The 27,005-nt window shown below is 33.3% G+C and overlaps 1 protein-coding gene and 1 pseudogene across 1 annotated transcript; both read left to right on the top strand.

The window, feature by feature from the left end:
• Positions 1-1,127: 1,127 nt before the first annotated feature.
• On the top strand, positions 1,128-2,885 carry LOC139996476 (uncharacterized protein C18orf63-like). Its single transcript, XM_072020851.1, has 5 exons — positions 1,128-1,258; positions 1,361-1,496; positions 1,572-1,746; positions 1,827-1,989; positions 2,074-2,885. The coding sequence occupies exons 1-5, from the start codon at positions 1,161-1,163 to the stop codon at positions 2,174-2,176; spliced, it is 675 nt and encodes a 224-aa protein (XP_071876952.1). The 5' UTR covers positions 1,128-1,160; the 3' UTR covers positions 2,177-2,885.
• A 14,984-nt stretch (positions 2,886-17,869) lies between these two features.
• Positions 17,870-25,020, top strand: LOC139996669 (phospholipase B1, membrane-associated-like; annotated as a pseudogene).
• The last annotated feature ends 1,985 nt before the right edge of the window (positions 25,021-27,005 follow it).

The raw sequence follows: 27,005 nt of genomic DNA, 5'->3' as shown, positions 1-27,005 counted from the left end.
TTCAGTAGATGAGGGCAGTATCATGAGACCGGCTGTTATGTTAGTAAATACTTGCGAACTTGTATAAACTATGTAATTTCCCACAAATTTCAGTACATTGGTCATCTGTACGGACCAACTGAATGATGGATAGAAGCAATATGACGTCAAAGTAATGTGTAAAAATGGTCGTAAATTAGCCAAAGTATGCTCAGTTTTACATAGTCATAACTTTTAAACCAGTAGATTCCCCGCCTTAAAACTATTTATGTAAGTACATAGTAATTAATTTATTCGTTATAGAATACGCTATGCATAGTGTTGAAATTTGAATTACGCGGCGTTTACTTCAAATGGCTTGAAGTTACGAACATACAACATAATTGAACATTACTGAACCGTTGTGTTACATATGAATCTGGCCTTATATTTAGCGATATCAATATAATTCAAAATAAAGTAATTTAAAATCGAAATTTGAAATCACGTTCACATATCTGAAATGCCAAATACATCTATATATTGGTCAAAAATTCGATGCCTGTACTATAGCAAGGAGTGAATAAGAATTCAAAGTACAGGAAATACGCTATTGGAAAACTTTAAGTTTCGTCGTTAAAAGTCACAATAAATTAAAAGGTTTTCATTCAGTCATGCAAGGTTATTAAAAAATATTTTGTTTTCTAAGGGAGAATTTCAAGCAAGTCTCTATTAAAAAAGCTATGCTTACATCTTAATATGTAGTTATCTTGAATTTTTCGCGCACTTTATTGAATAAAGCGGTTCAGTGATCCGTACCAATATATATAATATAAACTCCTCAGTAACCGCTAAATAAGATAATATGTTGGTAATAGAAAAAGAGTCGTCTTTTTACTTAACAAGATTTTAAATTTCTTTTAAATATGAAAAGTTTAGATGTCTCACATACAAGTTTAATTTTAACATAATTGAGAATAAAGCTTCTTCATAAAAATCATATTTAAAATATTACTACAACTTTTAGAATTTTAAATGTTGGCTATTCATTCGAAAATACGTTTTTGAAAAATTGTTAGTATAAATTGGATCTACAAGAACATAAAATAATTAAGAATAGCAAGCAATTATATATAATGGATGCTTGTAATCTTATGAATAGAAAAAAAGAACAGTCGGTTCTGTACGCTTTATTTCCGGAAATGAGTAACCTATGTTGTGCAATTTGCGAAACTGATTTTCTTGAAGTTCATGATCCATCGGCAAAATCACATTTTTATTGGCAAACAATGAAATGCCGGTAAGTCAAGGGCAAATTCTGCCCTTTCAAAAACTTTCTATTCCATAATACTATCATAATGATCTTAATGATCTTTATATTTTACTAACAATAAAATTTTAGATTACTTATTCATTTAATATCTGACGTTATTGCTTCGCCAGTAATGGGTACAGAAAGATATATATTTGTTATAACGCATAAACAATTTTCTGAAACTGGTAGATTGGACAAAATTTTGAGAAATTTTAAACTAGTGGTATATTCACGATACAAATCTTTATTGACTCTAAATATATTATTTCAATGATAAACTGGTTTTTATTTCTGTCAGTATCGAGGATTAAGATCAGTTACTACAGAAGTTTATAAAAGTTGTCTTAGGTATACGATACAAACTAAGATAGCTCCTTTGTGGAATAAAGTTGATGATTATTTTGTTCAAGGAAAACATTTTTATAACTTTATAGAAGGAACTAGAGCATTAAAATTAGATATACTTATAGGGGGTAATGGAAAATCTAATTTTGTTCTTTGTATAACTGATATTAAAATCATATGAAATATGTTAACATTAAAAAGTTTCTAGAAAGGAAAATGTGTTTGCAACTTCATGCAGAAATACTTAAAATTCCATATATAAAACTTGAAGACTATCTTTCACCATCTATATTATCACATTTTTTAGCAGACCCTAAAGGATACGTTGATTTATCTCGTTATAATCTTCCATTTGTACATGTGTTACCAAGGTAACTAATTTATTTCATTTAGTGGAATATATATGGAATATATATGTATATTTGGTTTAAAATAAAATTTTCTAATTTTTGTAGTACAAAAAAAGGCAAAGTATTATCTGTATCTAAAGAACTTCCAGCAAAATGTGCTTTCAAAGATTATGACCAATTACGTAGACACTGGAAAAATATGGTATAAACGACAATATCTATGTTTATTCGTCTTGCAATTTCCCTTCAAATATAATTTTTGTATATAAATATGTATAACGTTTTAGTATGGATATTATTTACCAAAGAATAAAGATGGAATTTTATTTTATGAAATTAAATTTTCAATTTCCAAATCTAAAGCTTTTACATATCCTCAAATGTGTCTAGCAAGTAGTCCATTAGAAATTATTCCAAATAGAGAAAAAGAATCTACAATTACACACTTTTTATCTGATATGCTAATGAAATTACCTGGAGTTTGTGGTAAACGGCTACAGATATCCAAAGATACTCCATTTGATAGTACGGTGAGTTACACAGAAATAAAATCTATTCTCCATTATAAACAGAAACCTTTAAGTATAAAATCAAGTAATGCATCATCAAAGGACAGAGGATTAAGTACGTATCTGAAGGAAAAGAGTAATATTATCTCACAATTAGAATTTTCCGATAAATATGTAGATGGATTGACAAAAGATGTGAATACTGCTACAGCATTAAGAACGCAATTAACTAAAATTCATCAAATTCGTAATGTACAATTTCATGAAAATATGAGAGCAAAATTAAACAACAAGCATGTGAAAGAAGATCAAAGTGGTACTAAGATAATAATATACCTTTACAAATATACCTAAAGATTGTAATTGCTTGAATTATAAAATAAATTTCATAGGTATTCAATGTTTAAATGCTATGCAAAATTCATTTGTACATTATGTGGAAAATAATTTTATCACAGATAATGCATCAAGATACCCAAATTTTACTGTATCAAAGGAAAGAACAATTTCTACGTACTTTAAAATTCAAAAGATGAATTCTTATGCCAAGGCAAAAGTGATATCTTCTTCTACATTTTCTTTCTAAGATATATTTTATCTTTCATTGTTTATGCTTCGCTTATAAACTTTTCTATTTAAAAATAGCTACCGGAAGAAAAAGATCAAAGACAAAAACATTTGACGCTAAAGGAGAAACTATCAAAAGCTAAATCTGATAAAGGTAGCAGCTCATATTTATCAGTATGCACATATTTATGTTTCTAAATTCAGTATGATTAAGTTAAAGTTGCATATAATTATTCTCTAATTTATTAAATAGGATCAAAACAATATCGCGGAGACAATGGCAAAAATAAATCAGTTGGATCAAATGAAGGATAGTGAATTGAACGATTGTCTAAATGTGCGTTCAATTCCGCATGATCCTAAAGCAAACAAAATGTGTACTTATTAATAAAGTATTATCACACATTGAGAATACAACAATTTTACAGCCATTTCGTATGTAAATGTATGTGAATGTATCTTTGTAAGCAAAAATTGAAATGTATCATATGTGTTCTTAACTGTACTAAGTTAGTATAAGAAATAATACTTAATTAATAATTTTAAATTTATACATTAAATCAGCTTTAACTTTTATAACAAATAAAATAATAATAAATAATTAGAATTAGACATAATTAAGAAAAGGTAATAAATTCTTTTTGTGTCGCTGATATTTTTATGATCTGTTTATCACTTTTAATATAGCTTTTCTGTCAGCTTCATATTTCAATTAAATCAATTTCAATTAAATCTTCATTAGTTTTAAGTCATAAACAAATCAATCTCAAACTAAAATACATACATACATACATATATATGTATATATATATTGTTCAAGAAATATAGGCACGTATTGACCTAATCCGTAATGTTTTAGTAAAGCAAACGTTTTTGCTTCTTCTGAATTGAGAATTAATGCTCTTAGAGGTATCCTGTAACGTGATGGCGTTGGTGTACCTTCCCCAAATACATTTTTATCATTCGTAGTTGCAGGAACATTTTGTTGGCGCAATGGACTAAATTCAAGCACGTATTCAAGACTAGTATCAAGATCTTCTTTGTCTTTACGTTAATATTTAAATCTTGTGGCCCAATGGACTGTAATCTTTGCAAACGATGCAGTTAAATTGAAATATCCCAGTTATCTTGCATATGTTTCTATTGAGAATTGCTAGCAGTGATGGTAATGATCTCCTCTGTTTCTTGGATCTTAGCTTTCGCATTCTCTATCTTGTCAGAAGCTTCAACTTCAAGAGTAATAGTTTTCCCTGTTAAGGTCTCAACGAAGATCTGCATGTTGCTAGATCTGGGGGACTGTAGGAAAAGATAAAAAGATTATATTAATGTATGATATCGTGAAAAAATGTGCAGTGGTAGTAAATCCAAAAATAAACATTTTTTAAGCAATAGCTATAAATTTTTAAAATTTTTAATTTATAAAAACATCATTATAATCAGCTGAAATTTTGTTAAAAAGAAATGATGGCGTCACAGAGTATCGGTTACTTGAAAACTTATCCAATACATTTTTACATAAATATGGAAGAAACAGCTGTTATATTTAGATTCCTTGAAATAATTTATAGAACAGGGTAGATATCTGCAACACAAGTCAATTTAAATTTGTTTGATAAGCAAATATGGGTAATTCACAGTAAAGAATGTCAAATAATGTACAACATTAACAGAGAAAGTTATTATATAGAAATATTATATTATTGTTGCATAGAAAATCATTGAAAAATGTTCAGAGTAATCCTTTTATATCAATTTATAATAAACCTTTGAATTTTCCCATATACGACTCTTTCAATCGCAAGTGGTTTCCTTGGATGTTATCGTTTTTCAGATGCTGTTTTAAGCTGTTATTACATTGGTTTTGCTTTTGATATTTAATTGATTCATACAGATTAATTAGTTTTGTATGCTGTGTATTTCACCACCTTGCACAGCCATTTACGACACATTGGATACGCAGATAAAAAAGAACGCGACGGACGGGGGAAAACAGAAGAGAATCGCAAGCAGTTGTACCAAACCTGGATGTAGGAACTAGCGATGATATCAACATGACATTTATCTCAGCAAAAACCAGTTTGGATTTCCAGCTCAGATTCTCTGGTGCCTAAGACGCATAAAATGCAAAATGCTGGAGAAAAATAAAGAAAATTAAAGAAGAAACAAGCGAAATGAGAGCAAAGGGATACCGTAGATACGCCGCTACATTGAACACGAATATAAACACTAGACATTCAATAATGAGAATGATCACTCATTTTAGCAATTTCAAGATTGTTAGTAACAAAACGTAGGCATCGTCAATTTTAATGGTTTTACTTTGTCGATACTTTTTTTCGCATTTGTCAAACGAGAACGTTTCTTTCAATATTTTTCAAGATTTAATTGCTTTTCAAGCTAAGTGTATTGCTTGAAGTAATAGCTTCAATCTTCGTTTTTACTATCATCTAGTGCATACGCAATTAACAATTTTAGTGCCAAACTAAATATATGGTATATTGTTGGCAAACGTTAGGAACATTTGCGAAAAGTGACAAGTGATGTGATATGATAGATAAAATGTAATATAACATAATGCTACGGCGTCTTATTATTCGCATCGCGAGAGAACTTTGCGCGCAAGTAAATCTGATAAAGACAGCAGCTCATCTTTATCCAGTATATACATATTTATGTTTCTAAAATCTGTGTGATTAAGTTAAAATTATAAGTGACGACCATCCATACAAGTGACGACCATCCGTCGAATGTGAAGTAAAATCAGAATAAAACAAGTGCTTCTAAACTTAATAGTGAACAATCAGACTCTTCTAATCTCCAATCCGAATCATAGCCGCTCGACTAGTTATCTCAAATTGAATTAACTAGCTCGAAAATGGCCCAAACATCGGGAACTAGCTCACTCGAACAAAGCTATAACCGCTTTATTCTCCCTCCTCCGTGGCAAAAGGGCAAACTGTCCCACGTTCCAAACAATACAAACGACAACAAAAAACCTTGAACCTTTCTCATCTCTGGAAGTTATAGAATTAATCCGTCGTCTAAACTCCAGGAAAGCATCGGGACATGATCAGATAAGTAACAAAGCTATCAAGGAGCTTCTCATAAAAGGGATTGCTGTCATTACCTCTATTTTTAATGCAATTCGTCGCCTTGAATACTATCCTAATCTTGAAAAATATCATTAATTACTCTTATCCCTAAACTTGGAAAACCTCACAATCTGTTTACCAAAAGGCATCACTGCTTTCCCCACGCCGTAGCAAGATTCTTTAAACGAAGTCTACTCTTTATTCTTCTTCCCATTCGCGACCAGACGCGCGCAACCGCGAAGTTAAGACACGACTCTGCGACTACAAAGCATATGGAACACATACATATATATATACGTGCTACGATCGCGTGCGAAATAGCCGTGCGCGACCGAACGTCGACGATAGAACATCAGGAATCCTTACTGAAGATTTTTTATTTATTTATTTACTTATTTAATGTATAGCACTATTAACTTATAATAATAATAATAATATATACGTATAATATTGTATGCAATATATAACGGTATATAGAATGAAACTGTAGAAACGTTACCTACCCTCGGATTTCTATGATTTTTGGATATGTTGCAGAAATATTTTGAACAACTTTTACCTATTTGCTATACTGTATATAAAGAGTGAACCTGTTTAATTTTCAATATATTGGTAAGAAACTACCGGCTCGATTATACTGTATTTCTGCTTATAGTTGTTCATCTGCGACAGCGGCGTATGCGTCGGTCTGGTTGCCAGTCGTCGGTCACTTACCTTTTATGCATTAACAATTATTTAATTAATTAATATTTGAACCCAATACATTGATGATATTCACTTTTAATTGAGTTATAAGTTACCAGTTATAACAAACTCTTGCAGCCTCGCATGTGTACGTTGTGCACGAAGCCTCTAACCCGCCCGACCCTCGTTTCCAAAGAGAAAATAAGTGACCGGCAATCGGTAACCAAACTAACGCATACGCTGTCACAGTTGCACAACTGCAGATGCAGAATTCACTGTATTGCTATCGGTAGTTTTTCGCGAATATCCCAGAAAATAAGCGAATTCACTTCTTATATAGGAAAAGGTTATTTGAAATATCGATTTCTATTAATTCGATATATTTCAAATAACCTTTCTATTAATTTCTAAATAATATCGATAAAGTATTTATTAAATACATAAACAAGAAAATTATGTAAATATTTCTCCCTTTCTCTCTCTATCTCTTCCTTTCTCACTATCCCCCTCTGCTTGCTAAAGAATATGAATGTTAAATTATAATATATATCATAATTGTCTGTATACCAATGTATAATTTATAGGTAATTAAAAAAAAAAGATAAAAATTCTGGCTACAAAGATATTGGGTTTATGCTGGGGTATAAAACATATATATTTAATCTTAAATATATGAAAACATTATACATATAACATTAACAAATTACTTTTATTAAAAATTTTATAAATTACAAAATATGTGAAATGAACTATATATTTATTATAATTATATCAATCAGATTGATCAATTTTTAAATTTTGTCTTTCTTTAAATCTTTTACTATTCGGCTTTTCTTATATATATATATTAATTAAGATCGTGAACCAGCTTTGAAGCATGACATGAAATGAAAAATAACAAAGATATAAGTCACAATAGTTAACAATCTGACAATCTAACCCTTTGCGGACTACTGCTGCATATATGCGTTCTGCGTAAGCCATCAATTTGGCCATGGAACTCGTATATGCGTTTGGCAAAAACAACTGGTAGAACCGAACGATTCATATATGTGTCCCATGTAAACGGGTCGCTATTGGCGAAAAACACGTACACATTCGGCGAAAACAACTGACAGAATAAAAAAATGTTAATCAATAGATTTTTGGAATTTGGTATTTATTGATTCACTCAGATTAGTTTTGTATACTCTGTACTTCACCACCAAGTACAAACGTGTGAACATATCGGATACACTAAGGTAATTAACACGTGGCCGACGTCTAAAACAAAAGTGTCGTTAGAAGTCGTACCAACTTAGCATGTAGGAACTAGTGATCATACCAACCTACTATTTCCTCAACAAAAGACTCAAATGTGTGTTATTTTATTTATCCTGTGAAGAATCTGTGCATGTACATATGTCTAGAATTTGATTTCTATGAACGAAAAGCGCGTCTAAGCAGAAATGTGCGCTGGCAATTTTAAATGACTATCGCGTAAGCAGCTCGGTTCCACGGTACGGTACGGTTGACTTCGAACCGTCCCGTCCGCAAAGGGTTAATAAATCAAATTTCATAATTTTATACTCAAAAGTAAAGAACCAAATATTTTAAGAACACATATTAAATTACTTTTTAAAAAACTTACATCTTTCTCTTGGATTATACATTCTTTGCAATAATAGGCATCAGACATACCAGGTCCACCACAGATAACACATCACCCTTGATAACATCCATAATTGCATTCATCACAAATCCGAATCAGAGTACAAGGTCTTACATGAGAATCACAAATTTCACATTTACCGTCACATTTCTCGCATAACCTTCCTACTGCTGAAAATAAGAAATTCGGTTTTTATCATAAAAAGTTCAATAGTGGACTATTTTAATTATGTATGTATACACGATGTTATTATTATCATATAACAATTGTACGATATTGATAATATTGTTATATATAAATTTATTTATCCAATAATTGTAACTTTATTTCTTCATTTTATAAATTTCTGGATAAATAGAGTACAATGTAAATAAAAGATTAATTTGATAGAAGTTAAGGTAAAAAATTGTATATAGATACAATATATCTATACAAGAATTTTGACACATATGCTATTAATACATATATACATTGAAAAATTACTGTTATATAATCAAAATGAAGGTACAAACAGATCTAATTATTTATTAAAGAAGTTTGTTGTTTGTAACATCAACCACATCTCAATTCACATCAGAGACCAGGCTGCGCTTCGGAACCGATGGGCTGATGACGGAAATAATGATGTGGCAGCACTCGGCGATAATGTATGTCGTCGTAGCGAGGTGCCTAATGAACCCTCAATATCCCAGCGGTCCTTTTGTCCAATGTTCGAGAACGCCTAACAAACTTGTGGATAGTGGGGATATTGAGGGATGACAAAGAAAAAGAATCGGATTCCGCCGAAAGTCAAGTTGTAAGACCTTCAGTCTTGAAAAGTCGCGGCTGGAGTTCAGAAGTAAATTGTAGTTAGTGTAAACCAAGTGTTAAGAAATAAATTCTCTCTTTTTATTTCTTTATTTTTATCTTTTATTTTTTATCTTCGATTTCTCTTTTTTATATTACGTGACATGATCATAGGCGCGAACGATGGCATGACCCGAGCGTAGTGGGGGTCGTCTCCCAGAGAAGACGGAGAAAAGAAATCGAAGGGCGATCAGTAACAATTGAGGATTCAAACGGAATTCCTTGAGAGGTTCTGACGAATAAAATTAAAGTCGCTTAGTCTAACAAATACATCGAGAGATATCCTAAAGTCGAGTCGAATTCCTGTAACAAACGAATTGTATTTATCGCTAAATAATTTGTGACGTGTTGGTTCTAATATTAAATATTGTTAAATATACAAGTCTATATTAACCCTGTTAATTCAGTGTTAAACTCATTTGAACTACCTCTGTCGTCTTAATCGAAACAGAGGAACGACTAATTCGCGGCGTCGGTTACCCGAATCGTAGCGAGAATTTACGCCTCTCGCTGACGCGTTTTCCTCGCGACCGCGTCTCTCCGCGAACGGTAGTAACAACTTATATTCTTTTGAAGAAATCGTAGAGAAAAAATAAAAGGCAGAAATTTATCTCAAATAATTCTTTTTATTTTTTAAATTCCATACGCGAATCGTATAAAATTTATAAATGATAAAACTTAGACTTAAAGTTAATAGCTGAAGTTAGCAGTTCGCGATCTATCAGTAAACGTTCTTCGAAAGAGTTGTCATTCCTCGTTTCTTGTATGTACAACGTGTACAGCCCTCCGTATTTCATTCTTGCACAATTTCAATGAATTTTATGTATTTATCGTTATTTACAGAAACATTTTCGAACTGCCATATAATACATACAATACTCAAATTCGAATATCAGATTCATAGCACTTTTAGTAACAAATATAGATGTAATGTCGTTCGATATTTTGATAACTTTTATTTAATCCTGGTAAGAGGATCTCTAATTTTATGATATTGGCAAATTCTACACATCGATCCTCGGCTGACTCGTTGATTGCAAATGATCACTGAACATGGTTTTTCGATAGCATCAGTTCTTTCCACATGTACATGTTGTAAGATATCTCCAGATATCATTTATTTGTGATAGAGTGCCGCAATTCGTACAATGGTCAATGACATGATTAATGGAGTACGGCATTTATGACTCGGACTCATCGGGATTACGTTCCCGTACTGTCAGCGAATCCGCATTTCCGCACCCAATTTGATCGGTTCGAAGGTGGTCTCAGGTAGGATTAGAGAAAAGAGAAGGGACGAGCAGCGGCTGACGCAGATCTGGCTGGTTATTAACCCGCGAAGACGCCCCACTCCTTTACTCAGGAAAGGTGGACCGCTACGCTTGATTTGTCTTCCTGAAATATCTACGCCGAGAAACTCACGTCGAACTGAAAGATAGGAATGTATAAAAGGCAATTGGATAGGGAAAGGATTTGGGATGGCCATTGTTCCGTTAGCCATTGGCAAGTCAATGTTTACCAGACTCCACCGATCTGGACGACGAATTGGCATTTGGCACCTTTCATGCATTCTTTCTTCCTAATTTTTTTGTACTCGACATTATTTTTTTTTTTATATATTATTTTTGGTTGAAAGGAAAGAAAGTAACGTTCAAATAGTTAGTACACAACATATAATATTATTCATAGTAAAATTATTATACCGAATATTTTGGTGATCTGATGTATCCAGAACAACATAAAATAACTGAAAATATATATATTTATATTAGTTCCTATTTATTGATATGAAGATATTTGTATACGCACCTTGATAACCGTTGTGGTATTATTGACTTATTGTATTGTTTCAGAATAAATGTTCTCATTCCCATCAGGTAAATTGCAATATACTTCTCCCAATTCACAACCTGTAAATCTAGTTTGACCATATCGCTGTCGTTCAACATTTCTACATTCCTCGCTAAGTCGGAACAGTTATCTCTTTGCAAAGTCCATTCGTGCGAGATAAAATATTATAGCGATGTGAAGAGTTTATTGCCATTTTTGAGAAGTTTCATCATTCTGAAATATCATTTTTAATTATTATTATAGATAAAGTCAGAAATTATCCCAGAAATATTGTTCCCGTTGTTTCAGAATCGATAGAATATCCACATTGGTTTACTACCTCGAAGTCTTAAAAAGATATCTATGATGAACGCAGGCAAAATATGCGGAATTACAATCAGAACATTGTAAATATGTTTATTAGCTATAATTGTACAACCCGAGTGCCATACCGTATCGTTTAGTGCTATTTCTCTGCTACACTTTACCATAGCATAAATAATTAAAACAATCACATTTGTACAATTAATCGAACTACGCTTAAAGTAAAGTTTACTACTATTCGAGTATTTCTGGAAATATTATGCAAGTTAAGTAAATAGTATATTATATCAGTATTTTTCTAAATTAACATATTGAGAGCAAAAGTGGACTTTTGTATTCTACGTTCGTTTGCGCTTACAGTGTTCACGTTATTTAAATAAATTGAAACTTTTGGAATACTCTAACATTGGAATTACGTTAGTAGAAAATAATTCGTAATAAATATTACTTAAAAGGGTTAACGTCCCTCGTGCAGTTGTAAACTTTAACTTCATGAGCACGATGTGATACTATGCAATACATATTATCCTGTTAACTACGAAATCGACAGGCATTATATCCAATCTTGCATTTCATTTGAATTTTGTAAAATTCTTACTATTCTGCTGATAATATTTTATCTATAATCATGTACATACTTGACCTTTTTGTATTGAATTAACTGAATATTCGACGCAGAACAACGTAATACATAAATATGTTAGCAACGGAATAGTAGGAATCACTTACAAGTTGTAAATGTGAGAAGTCGATATTTTGAGCTGTGCGAGTGAAAGTATTTTATGATAAAGGAATAATATAGGAAACATTTGCAGTGATTCGTTTGGAAAATTACATAGTGTTTATCAATGTCTTTTTTATGGAAATTAAATATGAACCATTACATTGAAAGTCAAAACGTTTTCGAGTCATCAGTGATATCGGCTGAAGGAACAGCTGTAAACAGAAATAATAACAATTTTGTTTTAGCTGAATGTTGACAGTTTGCCAACAAGTCGGCTTCATAGGATCATCTACACCGTTTAGTTATCAATCACATAGAAAGCGTAAACACGACGGTACAATTTTTCACGAATATAAAGATTATCTTAAACAAACCAAGAAATCTAATAAAACTAAGGAAACTTCGTTTATTGCTTTAGTTACACATTTCTCTTCATAAGTAACAATGAACAAAGAAGCAAAGGAGCGGTCATTAAAGGAACGATGTAACGCATATATATCACAAATATGTTGTTCACTGAATGGCAGCCTTATCAACTGTCGATGACCTTCGACTTATTTTTGGAAATGTAAGAATCAAAGAACATGGAAACGCAATTAAGATGAGTCGTAGAAACATAGTTAATAATAATAAGTGAGATGTACCCGCACCCGATTACTCATTTAAAGCAACAATTAGAAGAAATACAATATGTATGTACTACAGTCAATCTCTGATCTAATAGAAGAAGGTGTTTCCTCGGTGTCATTGTACAGGTTGAATTGCATTCCAGCGGCAGTCAGCAGTTTTGGCATGTAAGAGATTCGAAGGAGTACACAGTTTTAATACGATTGCTGATCTTTTTCGTCATATTCACTCAGAATTTGATTAAAATTCTAATAGGATACAGACAGTAATTACAGACAATACCGGTAGCACAGTAAACGCATTTCGTTTGTTTAGCATTCGTGTAGTACTTTTCAATGTAATAGATACATTGAGAAATTATCGTCAGCATCTGTAACAGGAATATCGAGATCTAGCACTGAATCGTGAAGATGAAAATTATGTAACTGACGATAAAGACGATGCATCTTTCACCTTGAATATCACACCGTGTTTATCACAACATTTTAGACGTGCACATATTTTAAGTTTATGTATTACAATTGATTGCATGGCGGCAATGTGTGAAAAATGTGACATATTACCTTTAATTAACAATAATATTATGTCCAAATGGAATGCATTACGGAAATGTATCGCACGTCCAAATTTTTCCGAAATTATGCAAAATACATTAAGACATACTTTGAACAGACCTGGAATAGCAAGATGGAATCTCTTATGCGATCTCGTTGCAAATAATTGTTAAAATTCGTGAGAAACTTTAAACGCTAGCATAAAAAGTACTGAATTTAAATACATCGAAGAGTATCTACAATGTCTAACACCACTAGCAAAAATTTTAGATATCATCTAGGAAGTAAAAGGATCACATTATGGCATTGTGCTATCGACTTTATGTTTAGAAAAAGTTAGAAACATTAATAAAAGGTAATACAAGTATTGTACGACGTTAGTTAAGGGATTATTGAAGAGTTTCTATACAAGATTGGAATCATCTTTTTATTTTGCCACGATTGAGGGTAACAAACTGCAGTTACAGCGTTCTCGCTTTCACTATTCAAATCTCGATGGCCGAATTACATCGAAACCAGTCACCATCCAGAATTATATGCAGAACTTAAAACGGTTATTGCTGACAAGTACGTACAGATAAAATAATTGTCCTATTATTCTTGCGATAACGTATGTAGTAGTAATTTTTTACGCATCTTGTCTTCTCCTTTTTATGTTCGTTAGTGACCGTCAGAGGATATTGATAGCGCAGATGATGACTTTTTCGACTTTGGATCATCACAATCTAAAACCTATAATTGAGTTTCTATTAATACAGAATTGGAAATCACAAAACATTCTTCCGCGAAAGTCGTGATTTGCATATGTTAAAGGATTATCCATCGATTCGACGTATATTTTCTTTGATATAACACACCAATGTCTTCTGCATCTGTGGAGAGATTATTCAGTTATGCGTCAATGATAAATTTACCAAAGAGTAGAAAACTTTTATATTATATTTAACGTTTGAAAGAAAGTTCATTGTAAAGGCCAATATGAAAAGAAGTGTATAATAAAACGTGAAAAATTACTTTATATTCAGTATATTAAACATATTCCTCCATCTGCGACATAATGTAATTATAATATAGTTATAATATATGTCGGAAGTGAAAGGACACCAGGCCTTCCCTGTGGAATTCTTTGGAAAATCCCCAATACCTTAATCTTTATAAGTTAACCCGATTATAATTGTCCGAGATTTGCGATAATAAGCTTGGGCCCGAGGCGACAACTAGTCGCCGAGCGTAGCCGCGGTCACGGGATGAACGTTTTTACCTAATAGAGGTATAGTGTAATTATATAGCTTTCCTTAAAAAGAAATAGGTGTAGCGGCAGTAAACATTCCAACGATTTCTGTATAGTGGCTCGCCACACACAGACCCTATTCTTCGGGCAAGATGATTATCAGATGTCGATGCATCTCCACAGTACATGTTCAGCTAGCCTGAGGACCTATAAATCCTAGAATTTAGTTAACTAAGGTCCTTCAAACGGACAAACAGTCTTTATCCTAACAGTTCTTAAAGCTATCACCTACTGCGGGAAGATACGGGAAATCTGCTTCTCCTCCTCCCCTCTTTCCCGCTAGCAACTTTCTCTCGAGGGCGGCTAGCATCTTTCTCTAACCACAAATATGGCAATTAACCAATTAACAGCAAAGTCCATTTCCCTCACTTTTCGAACGAGGGTTGTTCTCGATGAATCCGACGATCTCCTGTCCTTAGACACACTCTCGTGCGATCTCATCAGCGAGAAAAATAACGTCTTTACGATCAGTGAATATTGTCACGTTTTATTTTAACCAAGATCCAGACATAGACCTTGGAGAAACTGCAGTTACTATCCCGTTGACCGCGGATTCTTTATCGAACCTAAGAACATCGTCATTTGCATCTAATCACCGCTATTACTTGTCGATTCTGTAATACTCACACTTGTGCTAAACAACATTACCTCGATTGTATAACTACGATGGCCAATTCTAGTGAAGATTCATTACACGGCCGTACCCTTAATCATAACGTTAATCCGACATATATTAATAGTAAAGATATATATTCTTTATAATGATGAGATGTTTGCATTCATAAATGCATAATTGGATTGCAGGGTTCTTTGTATTGCTTGTAAAAACTAGCTCCGATTAAATAACGATCAGCTACCGTGAATAATTATGTGTCATTGTACCTTTGGCTCGTTTACCTGGTACGTCGCGATGGGTTTTGCAGCATCGTCATAACACAACCTCGTCTACGCGCAGGTTACGCAGGTCTAGGTTACGTCGAGCGCTATCGCATGAACTATTTGAATTGCAAATTTTATTCAGTATAATTTGAATTTTATAAGAGTGTCTGTATATACGAGGATACTCTTTTCTGCAGTCGTGATAAGATTAATTAGTCACGTACCGATGATAAATTGAATTAAAGACTGATGAATATTCCTAATTTTTGCATTAAATGAAAATAAATAACACGGAATTGTAACGGTAAATAAACATATAAATGCATTTTAGACACTTTGTATTAATTTAACTAACCAGTTTAACAAAATATTTAATGAAAGCCTCTAAAAGACATTTAAGATACAATTACAAGAAGCAATTAAATCGCATGGAGTGCAAATTCATGGTACAGGTAGAGAATATAGAGGATATTTAAATGGAAAGTTAAGCGTTGAAATTAGATGATCGTGGATGCTATTTTCGGCAGAAAGCGGAGCTGCAGACTCTTTGTATATGGAATGACTTTTATGTTACCTTATTCTTTCCATTGACTTGTTAAATAGATATAAGTTTTTAGCTCACCACAAATGGTATGCTAATTTGATGTTCGTATTTAGAGTAATATTGTGTGCGTAATTGCTCTGTAGAGATTTGAAGCCCATAGAAAAACGCCGTGCATTAGTAAATTTTAGCAATAATTATATTTGTAATATTTGTTATGCGAATAGTGCTATTGTACGTAAATGATTATCTTTCATGTAAAACCATACTCCGTAGTGACTTTTTTTTTTTTTTTTTTTATCGTGGGGAAATCCTCATGGACACTCGGCGCTGCGTAGCAACGACCGTGTAGTGTCGGACTCTTACCGACTAAAACCCCACGGTGGTCATCCCGACGTTCAGAGGTGCACCCGGGGTCTCTTGCGAATCACTACCGAGTGCAACCTCGTCGTCTATCTCCCTGCCGTTGTAGTTGTCTAGGGAGGCGTCCCGGCTTGAGTTGGAAAGCTAGGGGGAACCACTCCTCCTAGCGCCACGTCCCCTAATCTGACGCACCCGGGCAGCGACGGTGGCGCCGCGCCCCTGCGTACTCCGTAGTGACTGATGATACTAACCTCCCTCTGTGTTATCGCTTACACCTAACCTAAGTTCTAGCAATAACTCATAGATGGCGTAGTTTCGATTGCAGTAGCAGAGAGGAAACTTCGTCTCTGATATTACAAACAAAGTACAGAATAGGCAAAACATGCGATGTCTTTTCACGTACTACATTCTGCGGATCACCTGAACTTACCTTTTGTGTTACATGTAACGTTATCTATTCGATATAGCAGCAACTTGAATGAAAATTAAAACTGAAGTCCTCTACAAAATTAAAAATAGAATATAGAACGAGTACCTTGTAATCATAAAGAAAGTATAGAATTTTACGCTCACACGTACTTCTGCCTCAGAAAATCGCAACGCAACCTATGAATAACTCAAAAAGACAAATTACGCTCAGTGAAGAGAGCAAGAAAAACAACAACGAGAGGTACAAAAGAGCGAGAAGATCAACAAAAACCTGCTTCTGTGGATAAATATTTATTGATCGATCAAGTACATCACGAATGTACTAAAACTAAGGATGAAATTTCGCGTAACGTATTACGTGATGTTCTAAGTCCTGTCTTCGGCGATATCTTACATTTTCTACGATGTCTTGCGATATCTTGCAATATACCACCGATCGCAAACAGAAAGGATATCGAACATTATATTTCTTGAATTTATAGTTTCGTTATTGACTGTCGATGATGATGTGAATGTTGCCATTAGAACTACTATGATTGTAAAAGGACAGAATAATGTCTTTGATCGATGCATCACCGGCGCTTGATATAAATTCAATAACTTCGATGTGATATTACGTTATTCGTGACAACTATGTTACTATCTATCGAATTATACAATTAAATTAGTTTAATACTACAAAACCTGGAGCTATTGCTTTCCCCTCTTCGAGCATGAGATTCAATTGAAGAAAGTGAGTATAAATTCAAGTATTATAATTCGTAATGCATGTTCTGAGTCACGGATAAATAAACATTATGAATTATTAAATATTAATGTATTAGATATTATTTATTGTTAACTGGGTTGTAAACATACACGCTATTTTATTACGACAGATTGCTATCATTACGTACATATACGTGTCACCTTTAATGAATGTTTATGGATATTTCCATAAAGGAGTTACGTACCAAACTGAAAAATTCGATTAGTTTACATTCTGAAAACATGGGTGGATTATTTAAACACAGAAAACTCGGTAAAAGAAATAACTAGACGTCTCAGAAAAACAATATGTTACACATCGTTGACGCTGTTACGCTGAAACAGGACTGCAATTTTGAAATTTGAAAACCCGGAAAGCCAACTTTAATAAACTTCAAATAGAATACATTTTCGATTAGCGAAATGTAAAATTATATTTTTTCTATTATAAATTAGTCTGATGTTGACGTTTCCCTGTTAGAAAATAAGTTACGTTTAAAAAAGGTCATGTAATTTCATCCTTCTCGGCGAGGCAAACAACCAGTAGGCATATGAGGAGTAACGAGTAACGAAATAGAAACTATCTTCCGTATTAAATCTGTAGTGAATGTTCCACGAACTCCGTTCACTTAAATATTTTCAAGTTTCATTTAAATGTTTTAAAGGACTAAAAAATGTGGTAATAGGATTTAGAGAAAATGCAAAAGTCAGTTTTGTTTTCTCAAATGAAATCATATGCCCTTTAATATGTTAATCCATTTCGGCATTCTCTACAAAAAAGTATTAACCTATTTTTATCGAAAACTATATTAGTTTAGCAGATGTTTTAACTTGAATTTATCATATTTAACGTATGAAAGCCTAGGAAAGTAACATCTGTAACATTTTCCTTGGGAAAAATATTTTTTCAGATCTTTTTTTGTTATACAATTTCTATAGTATGTTTAACGTACAATAAGAAATAACGTTAGTATATACACATTATACAATATGTAAATCATTGCTCGGGCTTTGCCTATCCGTATTCATAAATTTTCTTGACCTTGTTGACAACGTATATAAATGCAAATACATATGCAAGAAACATGATTAAGAACGAAGTATCTGAATCAATACATATAACTTGTCTCGCATTATGATCATGTAGCACAATAGTTTCAAATCTTTTACGATTACGAACAGTTTTCGTAACGATCGCTAACTAACAACGGTTAAGACTGGATGCAGTGATATCAAGTCCCTCGATAATACGCGTAGCAGTTAGCAGTCATCGCAAGAATTTATCTTTTTGTCTTTATAATCAACAAAAATAAAAAATCACCGTAGAAACTTAAAAGTGACCATATGATTGTGGAAGAAAACTTACGATGAAAACGCTGTATCTGTGCGTTGTATTAGAATTATGCGTACTGACCATGTCGCAAAGAACTGCCATGGATACCTCTATTCTTAATTACATCTATCGTGGATATCGTAATTGGTTAACGCAATCCTACGATACGTCTGTTTTAGTTTATTTCGAGTTACGTCTTTATGCAGTAATATCGTTTTCTTTTGGTTAGAGAGATGCTTTTTGGAGGAAAAGTGAAATATTGCGAATCTTATTTTTCATAGACTAATGTTTTATTGCGAATATATATATGTTCGCGACAAAATGATAAGATGACGAAATTTTTTTCGGTAAAAGTGTACAAAAACCTGCACAGCACGGATCATTTTTCTTTTAACATATAAATATTGTAGAAATTATATTTCTAAGTAACACACGCTATGAATTCTGTGGCACCCACTTCTGGTTCTTGAGGTGAGGAATTTTCTAAAAAGTACTTATTTCGAAATTCGTAACGAAACTAAACAGCAGTTTTGAAGTGTGTTAAAAGTGACGAGCTGTTAGGTAAATGTGAAATCTAAAGATATCCGTATACCATTTCCATTTGTTCTTAAAATACTGGTCAGTCTTGTTATACGAGTATAAGAGGCGGCAACCTGATTGTGATTTCAGATGAGTTTTGGTTAGGTTAATGATGGGGTGCAGGGAGCAGAGTTGATATCTCGCCACTGAACGCGTTTACTTTATAGCATAAATCTTGAAAATACCTATACAGTAGCTCACGAAAGTTTTCACATGCTATTAAAACTCTAGACAATTAAAATACGTTAAATTTAAGAACTGAAAACAATGCTCTTATTACTATAAGATAAAAGTATCAAGGTTATACATCTGTATATCTAAAATTTAGAACGAATCTGATAACGTTTGTAAAAGTTTTGAAATTTTTCGTTGCAAGTGCTTGATCGGAATTTTGACATATCGCGTGCAACGTTACGTCACAGATGAAGTATTTTTTTAAATTGTTTTAAAATGACTATTTTGTAGGCACAAGAAACGACGATCGAATGTCTTGATTACGGAATAAAAATAAATTTCAAAAGGAAGTTCCAATAGACGTCCCTTTTCCTTGCAACGAAACAGGTAGTTAACCAAATTTATGATTACTGTTATCAAATACTTCATGATGCCACTTGTAAATATTATACCGTCGTATTTATTTTTTAAAATCATTATTCAATTTAAATCGCAGATTTTTTTTATTTCCAATAATTTTTGCAATTTATCCTAGGGACAATCGGTAAATTTCTGTGGCAGGAAATTACAGTGAAGAACGCTACTCTTTATAATGTGACTACAAGAATTCCAATGTGATTTCCAGTTCATTCATAGTCTTGTCCTATTAATATCATTTTTGAAGATAGATATGTGACATTACAAGCTCCTCGCCCTACTGTAGTTTAAGAACTGATACTTATTTTTTGGAGTTCATATGTATTCTAATGTCTTTACTTTAATTTGTTTAGCCGGCAGGTCTTCGAAAGTTCCCGAGTCAGTTCATCATTTAAAACAAAAGGAGACATAGATGTCATTGCCGCAATGGGTGATTATTTGACAATCGGCGCTGGAGTTACTTCGATTTATACGTTCGAAATGAACATTGAAAATAGAGGTATAGTAGGCAGTATCGGCGGTCAAGCAACTCGGCGACAGTACCTGACTCTCCCTAATATTCTTAAAGTTTGTTAATTTCTTACATCTGCATTGTTTAATACTGAAATCTTTCATAGTCGGATTCCCTATATGCAGGAATTCAATCTTAAATTAGTAGGTTATTCACTTGGGGACGCTATAAGTACTGATCCAGCTGCGCAGTTAAACGTTGCCGAAAGTGGAGCTGTGTCTGAAGATATGACTTTCATGGCGACATATCTGATCAATAAAATAAAAGATGACCCGAGGATAGATATCAACAAACATTGGAAGGTTCGTATGTTTGTAGATAAAGTAATTATATACAATACGTAGTTATTATATGAGAAATGATGTTTTAATATGCATATGATCGTTGAAATTAACAACCGATTAATAGAATATAAATTTACATAAAATCTAAATTATTAGCAACATTATTGCTTGCGTTACTATATATAATCTACTATTATTCGCAATGCTACGTTTACCATTTATATTCAAATATTAAAATAGAAATTCTCCAAGGCCTTTATATATTCATTACTAGGAAAGAAAGGTCATAATGAAATTATTGGCATTGTAATTAGAGAAGTATTTCTATGCAGTTCTGGTGAACTATTTTCAAGAGTTAATTACATTACCCTTTATTCACTAGACACACAGTTGCAATATCATTGAAAATTATAATTACAATTTAAAAGGATTAGATGCAAGTATGAAATTGGGCAATTTCTTTCTTTTTTTAATGAAATTTATAATTTCATTTATTGTTTAACCGTTTACGCAGTAGTATCTACATTTTTATGTTTTCCAGTTGATTTCGTTGATGATTGGTAGTAATGATTTTTGAATTAATACGTGTGCAACATTTCCATGGTCTATGTTAAATGATCACAAAATAGATTTAATTAATACTCTTGGAATATTAAGAGACAATTTACCAAGAACTTTCGTTGCTCTTATACCACCACCTCAATTAAAGGAACTGGTTGCTGCACATCAAGGAAGAGAGTCATTGCCGTGCTTTTTGTCATCCAGGATTGAATGTTCATGTATGTTTGCTTTACAATTTAGGGATCAAAGACCGGAATATTATAAAATAATTGAGAGGTTTGTATAATTTTCTTAATTTAAGAAACTTTTTAAATATTTTGTGCTTGAGGATTTAACACTTACAAGGATTTTGTTATATGATACTTTATATTTAATCTTAGTAATTATACATAAAAGGGGCTACAATTCCCATTTTAATGAAACTTAAGTATGTTGTGAAACTCAACTTTTTTCGTATAGCGAGTAAACTCACTATGTTGAATCTGACTTATAAGGCAACGTATGCGTCAGCATGTTGTGACCACTCATCTACTGTTGTGTGTCTATAAAGACATCGCTGCGACCTGCAAATAATCTGTATAACGGGCGAACTGTTTAATACTGATTCCATTTCTTTTTCTTTTTTTTTTTTTTTACTAACCCGAGACTACCTCGAAAACGTAAAAAAATCTTTTGAACGTACAAGTCTTACATGTGTTTGTGGTTGTCAAAAACTATACAAAGCTGAACCCTATTCCAGAAAAATAGTAATACTGAGCAATCCAATCGTCAGGTCGTGAGGAGGCTGACTGTTATGAGACTCTAACGACGGTCTAATTGAAAAAGTTAATCTACATTCAATACGGATTACACTGAACGCGCATTTAGTTTTGCAACCTTTATCAGGTCATATATGTACACACTTTTGACCTAAATACGAATTTGCCAACCATTTTTTAGCTAGAATGCACAACTTTTGAAAAACTCAATTTTGAGAAAAAACGTAAGAAAAATTCAAATTCGCCATTTCGCAAATTTTTGTTTTTTTACGCTAGCAGCTATCGAATTGCCTTTTGAACAAAAAATACTATGAGCCCTCCTGAATAAAATGATATGTACTATTATAAACATTTAAATATGTGTAGATAATGATTAAAGTGAAATGAACGCTCAGAACGCGTCCGTTTTTTGCTTAAATTTTCCAACTTATTTAAAAAATTAAATGTCTACAAGAAAGTATAACATCAGCAAGCGATAGAACAGACATTTTTGCTAAGGAAAGCATCAATAAAGCTTGAAAATCATGTTCTGTTTTCAATGTAAATGGGAAAAAGTTTGACAAAATACGCGGCAACGGCAATGGTACTCAAATGTTGGCGAGTGTCTTACCTGTCGCTCAGTATAATGGAACCACAAAATGCGTTAGGCTATTAGCCGTCGACATTGAGTAGCATTGCCGTCGTCCCATATTTTGTTAAATTTTTTCGCTTTTTCATGAGTTCACCCGTTATACACATCGTTTCCCAGTAGCTATGATGTGTTTATAAAAACAGTAGGTAACAAACATACGTTGCCATGGACGTAAATGTATAGGTAAGATTTAATGTAGTATTACCAGCAGATTCTTGCAAATATCTCGGAAACTAAAGTCGGGTAATGGTATAATGTTTATAGTATAATGTTATTCTGAATGATGATTTTTACATCGTAGTTAAATTTCATCAAAATCGGAGGTGCAACCGCTTTTCTGCCTAATTACCTTAATTTCTATTTTATATTTAAGCTTATTTCATTCTTGTTATATGTTGGTGAATAACATTATTGAAAAGAGTTATTAGAGAACGATATAAATCACGTTTGAATTCAATTCACATTAAGATCTTATTGATGACTCGAGCTCAACTTTGGATGAAAGAACTCTGATAAATATTTAATATATTTATAAACGTATATCATGAATACGTATTCAGACAACCATTCGTATTTCTATAATACATATCTAGTGATGTGACCGATATGGTATCGATGTTATCGACACAGATCTACGATTTTCAATCTGTTATCGATTAATACCAAAGGCACAGTTATCAGTTATCGATATTGATTCTTTTCTAATCGATACCAACAAGTACTGTACTTCAAACACCACAAACGTATCGATATTCGTCTGATACCGCAGGTAAGTTTCGATACAGATTCTTAAAGCTAAAATAAGGTAAAAATTGAGAACAAAAGAATTGCGCTTTTTTTTCTACACGAACGAATGTAGGTCTGCAGCTTACCTCGTATAAGTCGTAGAGAAGAAGATTCGGTATCGAAAACGTAAACCATCCTTGTAAGAAAAGTCATTAAATCATTAAAAATGTTAGACATTGAATCTGCTTCCTCATTAAAATCCATAATAGCAACTCGAAAATTGTCCCATTATATTTTCGAGTAGAGGGGATCAATGTTTCCTCCAATCCTCTGCCACCATAAGTACTTAATACATAATAACGCATATAAACAATGTTTATACAAATTTGATACATGCACCGCGATCGTCCCGTACGCGCAATGCTAAATGTCGTCGCCTCGACCGCTAACATCGCAACATAACTCCGCAATTCTGACATTTCGGGAGCATGCGCGGAAATCGTGCGGATCGGTTCGATGGTGGGGTAAGCGAGATACGAAAAGGACGAGCCTACTGAGATCTCGCGACCCGCGCGAGATTGCAGATCGAGTTTACCGTAGCAATAAACACAAGGTCCCCTCACCGATCAACCAGAAACTTGGTGTTACGCATGAGCTCTAACATTTTGTTTCTTTTATCACAAAGATCTGCCAGACCCTTACTCGAACGACACGTGAACGCAGAAATTATCGAGACGCAAAGAGGCTATTGACCAATTCCAGTTTGTTTCATTTTTCTAGATGGCAAGAGATTGACGAAGAAGTCGCTAATTATCCAGAATTTCATAGAAATGACTTCACCGTAGAAATTTTACTGACTTTGAAAGATGCAAAAGTACCTCTTGCCGAGGATGGATTCACCGATCTCTCCTATCTTAATGCTGATTGCTTTCATTCGAGTCAAAAACTACATGCACTATGTGAGTATAACAGATGAAACTATACAATTATTTAATGAGTGTTACGTTGATAATCAGAAATATTTTGTGTTTCCTAAGATACGAATTATCTGTGGAACAATTTGTTGCAACCAGTTGGTAACAAGAGTAGGACTTTGATTTCGCTATTTAAAAAATTTCTGTGTCCTATTTCGGAAAGACCGTTTTTGACGACGTATAAAAATTCACAGAACAACGAAACTTAAGGACGGTTAGAGAAATTAAAAACAGTTTTTGTAAGTGTAAGATGTATTATAATCTTCGTACTTGCCTATTTAAAAACGACGAAAATTATAATCAGCAAATGTCCTAAAATAAGAGCCAATGTTGGATCCTTAGTAATATTTCATTTTTACTGTGGTATTTCAGTCATTTATCATATTGTTCTTGTAATTTAAGTTCTTTGACATTAAAAGTAATAAAGAAAATTGGTAATACGTTGACCAATGAAACATTTTTCCAGTCCTCGTCGGACGTTCAAATTCGACATAAAATTCAGCTTTTTCGAAGATGTTTCGCTTTTCCTATTTTTTCGCCTTAGTTAGTTAGTTGCTTATTTCTCCTTTTGCTTTTGTCTAATGTATATACATGTAAGATCGTTGTTACGACCGTTCGCGGAGAGACGCGGTCGCGAGGAAAACGCGTCAGCGAGAGGCGTAAATTCTCGCTAAGATTCGGCTAATCGACGCCGCGAAATAGTCGTTCCCCGTGTTTCGGCTAGGATAACAGGGGTGGTTAATTGAAATTAACACTGTGTTAACAGGTTAATATGATAGATATATTCAACAATGGATTATACAATGTTATGAGCGTCACAAGTATTTGACGATGAGTACAGCTTATGCGTTACAGAAAATGTGACCCGACTTGACGATATCTCTCGATGAGATAGTTGGACTTTGCAAACGAATTGATTTGAAGGTAGAAACGTGGTAGACTTATTGACTGTTCGGACGACGAAAATAGACTACTCTAGACTGACGATGCTGTATCAGAGGAGAGCTAGGAAAGGGTGTGTCTAACGCATGGGATCATCGGATTCGTTAATGACAGTTTTTTGGTCAGGAAAGTGAGGGAAATAGACGTTGTTTCTATTGGCTATTACGATTGTTGGTGGACCAGGAGGGGTCTTAGCCGCCCGCGATCGAAGGTTGGTAGTGGGAGGCATCGCACGTGTGCAAATAACTAATTTTAAGTGTTTTCCGGACACAAACCAGAGATCTTAGAAATTACTTTCGTTGAAAAGATCCTTGGTCGACCTGAGAAACTTTGTTGAGATTTTCTAAGATTTATGGTCGGTCCTTGAGGTTCTTTAGAGTACGCCGTAAGGAGGTGTAGACACATGGTTGCCATGTGCGATGCAAGGCCCCGTCCAGGTAGAGAGTCGGGCGACGTAACAATCGTAAATCTCGGGATAATTGAGGGGATCGATTCTGAAGTTTGAAAATCGAGATTTATTGTGAACGTAATTAAATAAAATACAGAAATAAACAACAATTGATATCAATCTATAACAATAAATAACAATAAATTACATAAACGATAAATAAGTTTTGTGCAATGTTTACCTGAAAATTGAGAATCTATTTTCAACGTCCTGAGCTACAGATCTTTCTCCGTCAATCTTCAATATTTTAAATAATTATTCTGTGATCCTGTCTATCTCTGATGTTGCTCCCTGTCCGTCCATTTGGGAAATGAGTGTCTCTTAAAATGGTTGTCCGTGAAACAAAAGAGGATCGCTCTGTCCATGAGACAAAGAAAGTCGTGCTATCCGTAAAACAAAAAGAGTCCCTATCCCACGTGAACTCTAGGGACTTTACATACATATGTAGCACATCATTCGTATGTTCTGAACGTGAGTCGTGAATCCAGAAATGAAAGAAAGGAGATCTCCAGTAAAGAATCTACTTTTCATATTCGCATAATCGTCATTTCTACCACAGGAGTCCAATAGAGTAACATTTTTTTTATTATTATTTAATTTGTACTTTACAATTTGTTTAGCTGGACATACGGTAAATTTTTCTAGCTAATGTAACATGACCGAATGTCAGACATTATCGAGATAATGTATGTTTTTTTTCAAATTTCTTCTAAATTAAGCTTTTACCAGCGTATTTGTAAAATCTTTTTGATTAAAATGGGACCAAACACGGTGTAATTTGTATTATATTTACTTACCAATGTGCATTTAATAACATTTAGCATAAGCAAATATGCTACGAATTGTATCGTGCTTTTTGTCATTTTAATTGGAAACATCTAACAAACAGTTGAGTGAAAGTAATATTACGAGGCAGATTTTATATGTTGCCGAACACTTCGATTCTCAGTCCCTCTTTCTCTTTCATTCGCATCATTCTTTTCTACGTTTGTTACGTTTAACGCTTCATTGTGACTGGCTTCAGAAATAGAATCGTTTCTA

This window comes from Bombus fervidus, chromosome 18 (assembly GCF_041682495.2).
Source record: "Bombus fervidus isolate BK054 chromosome 18, iyBomFerv1, whole genome shotgun sequence".
NCBI classification, from domain to species: Eukaryota; Metazoa; Arthropoda; class Insecta; order Hymenoptera; family Apidae; genus Bombus; species Bombus fervidus.
The sequence above is the reverse complement of the archived record's forward strand: the minus strand, read 5'-3'. Positions and strand labels throughout refer to the sequence as shown.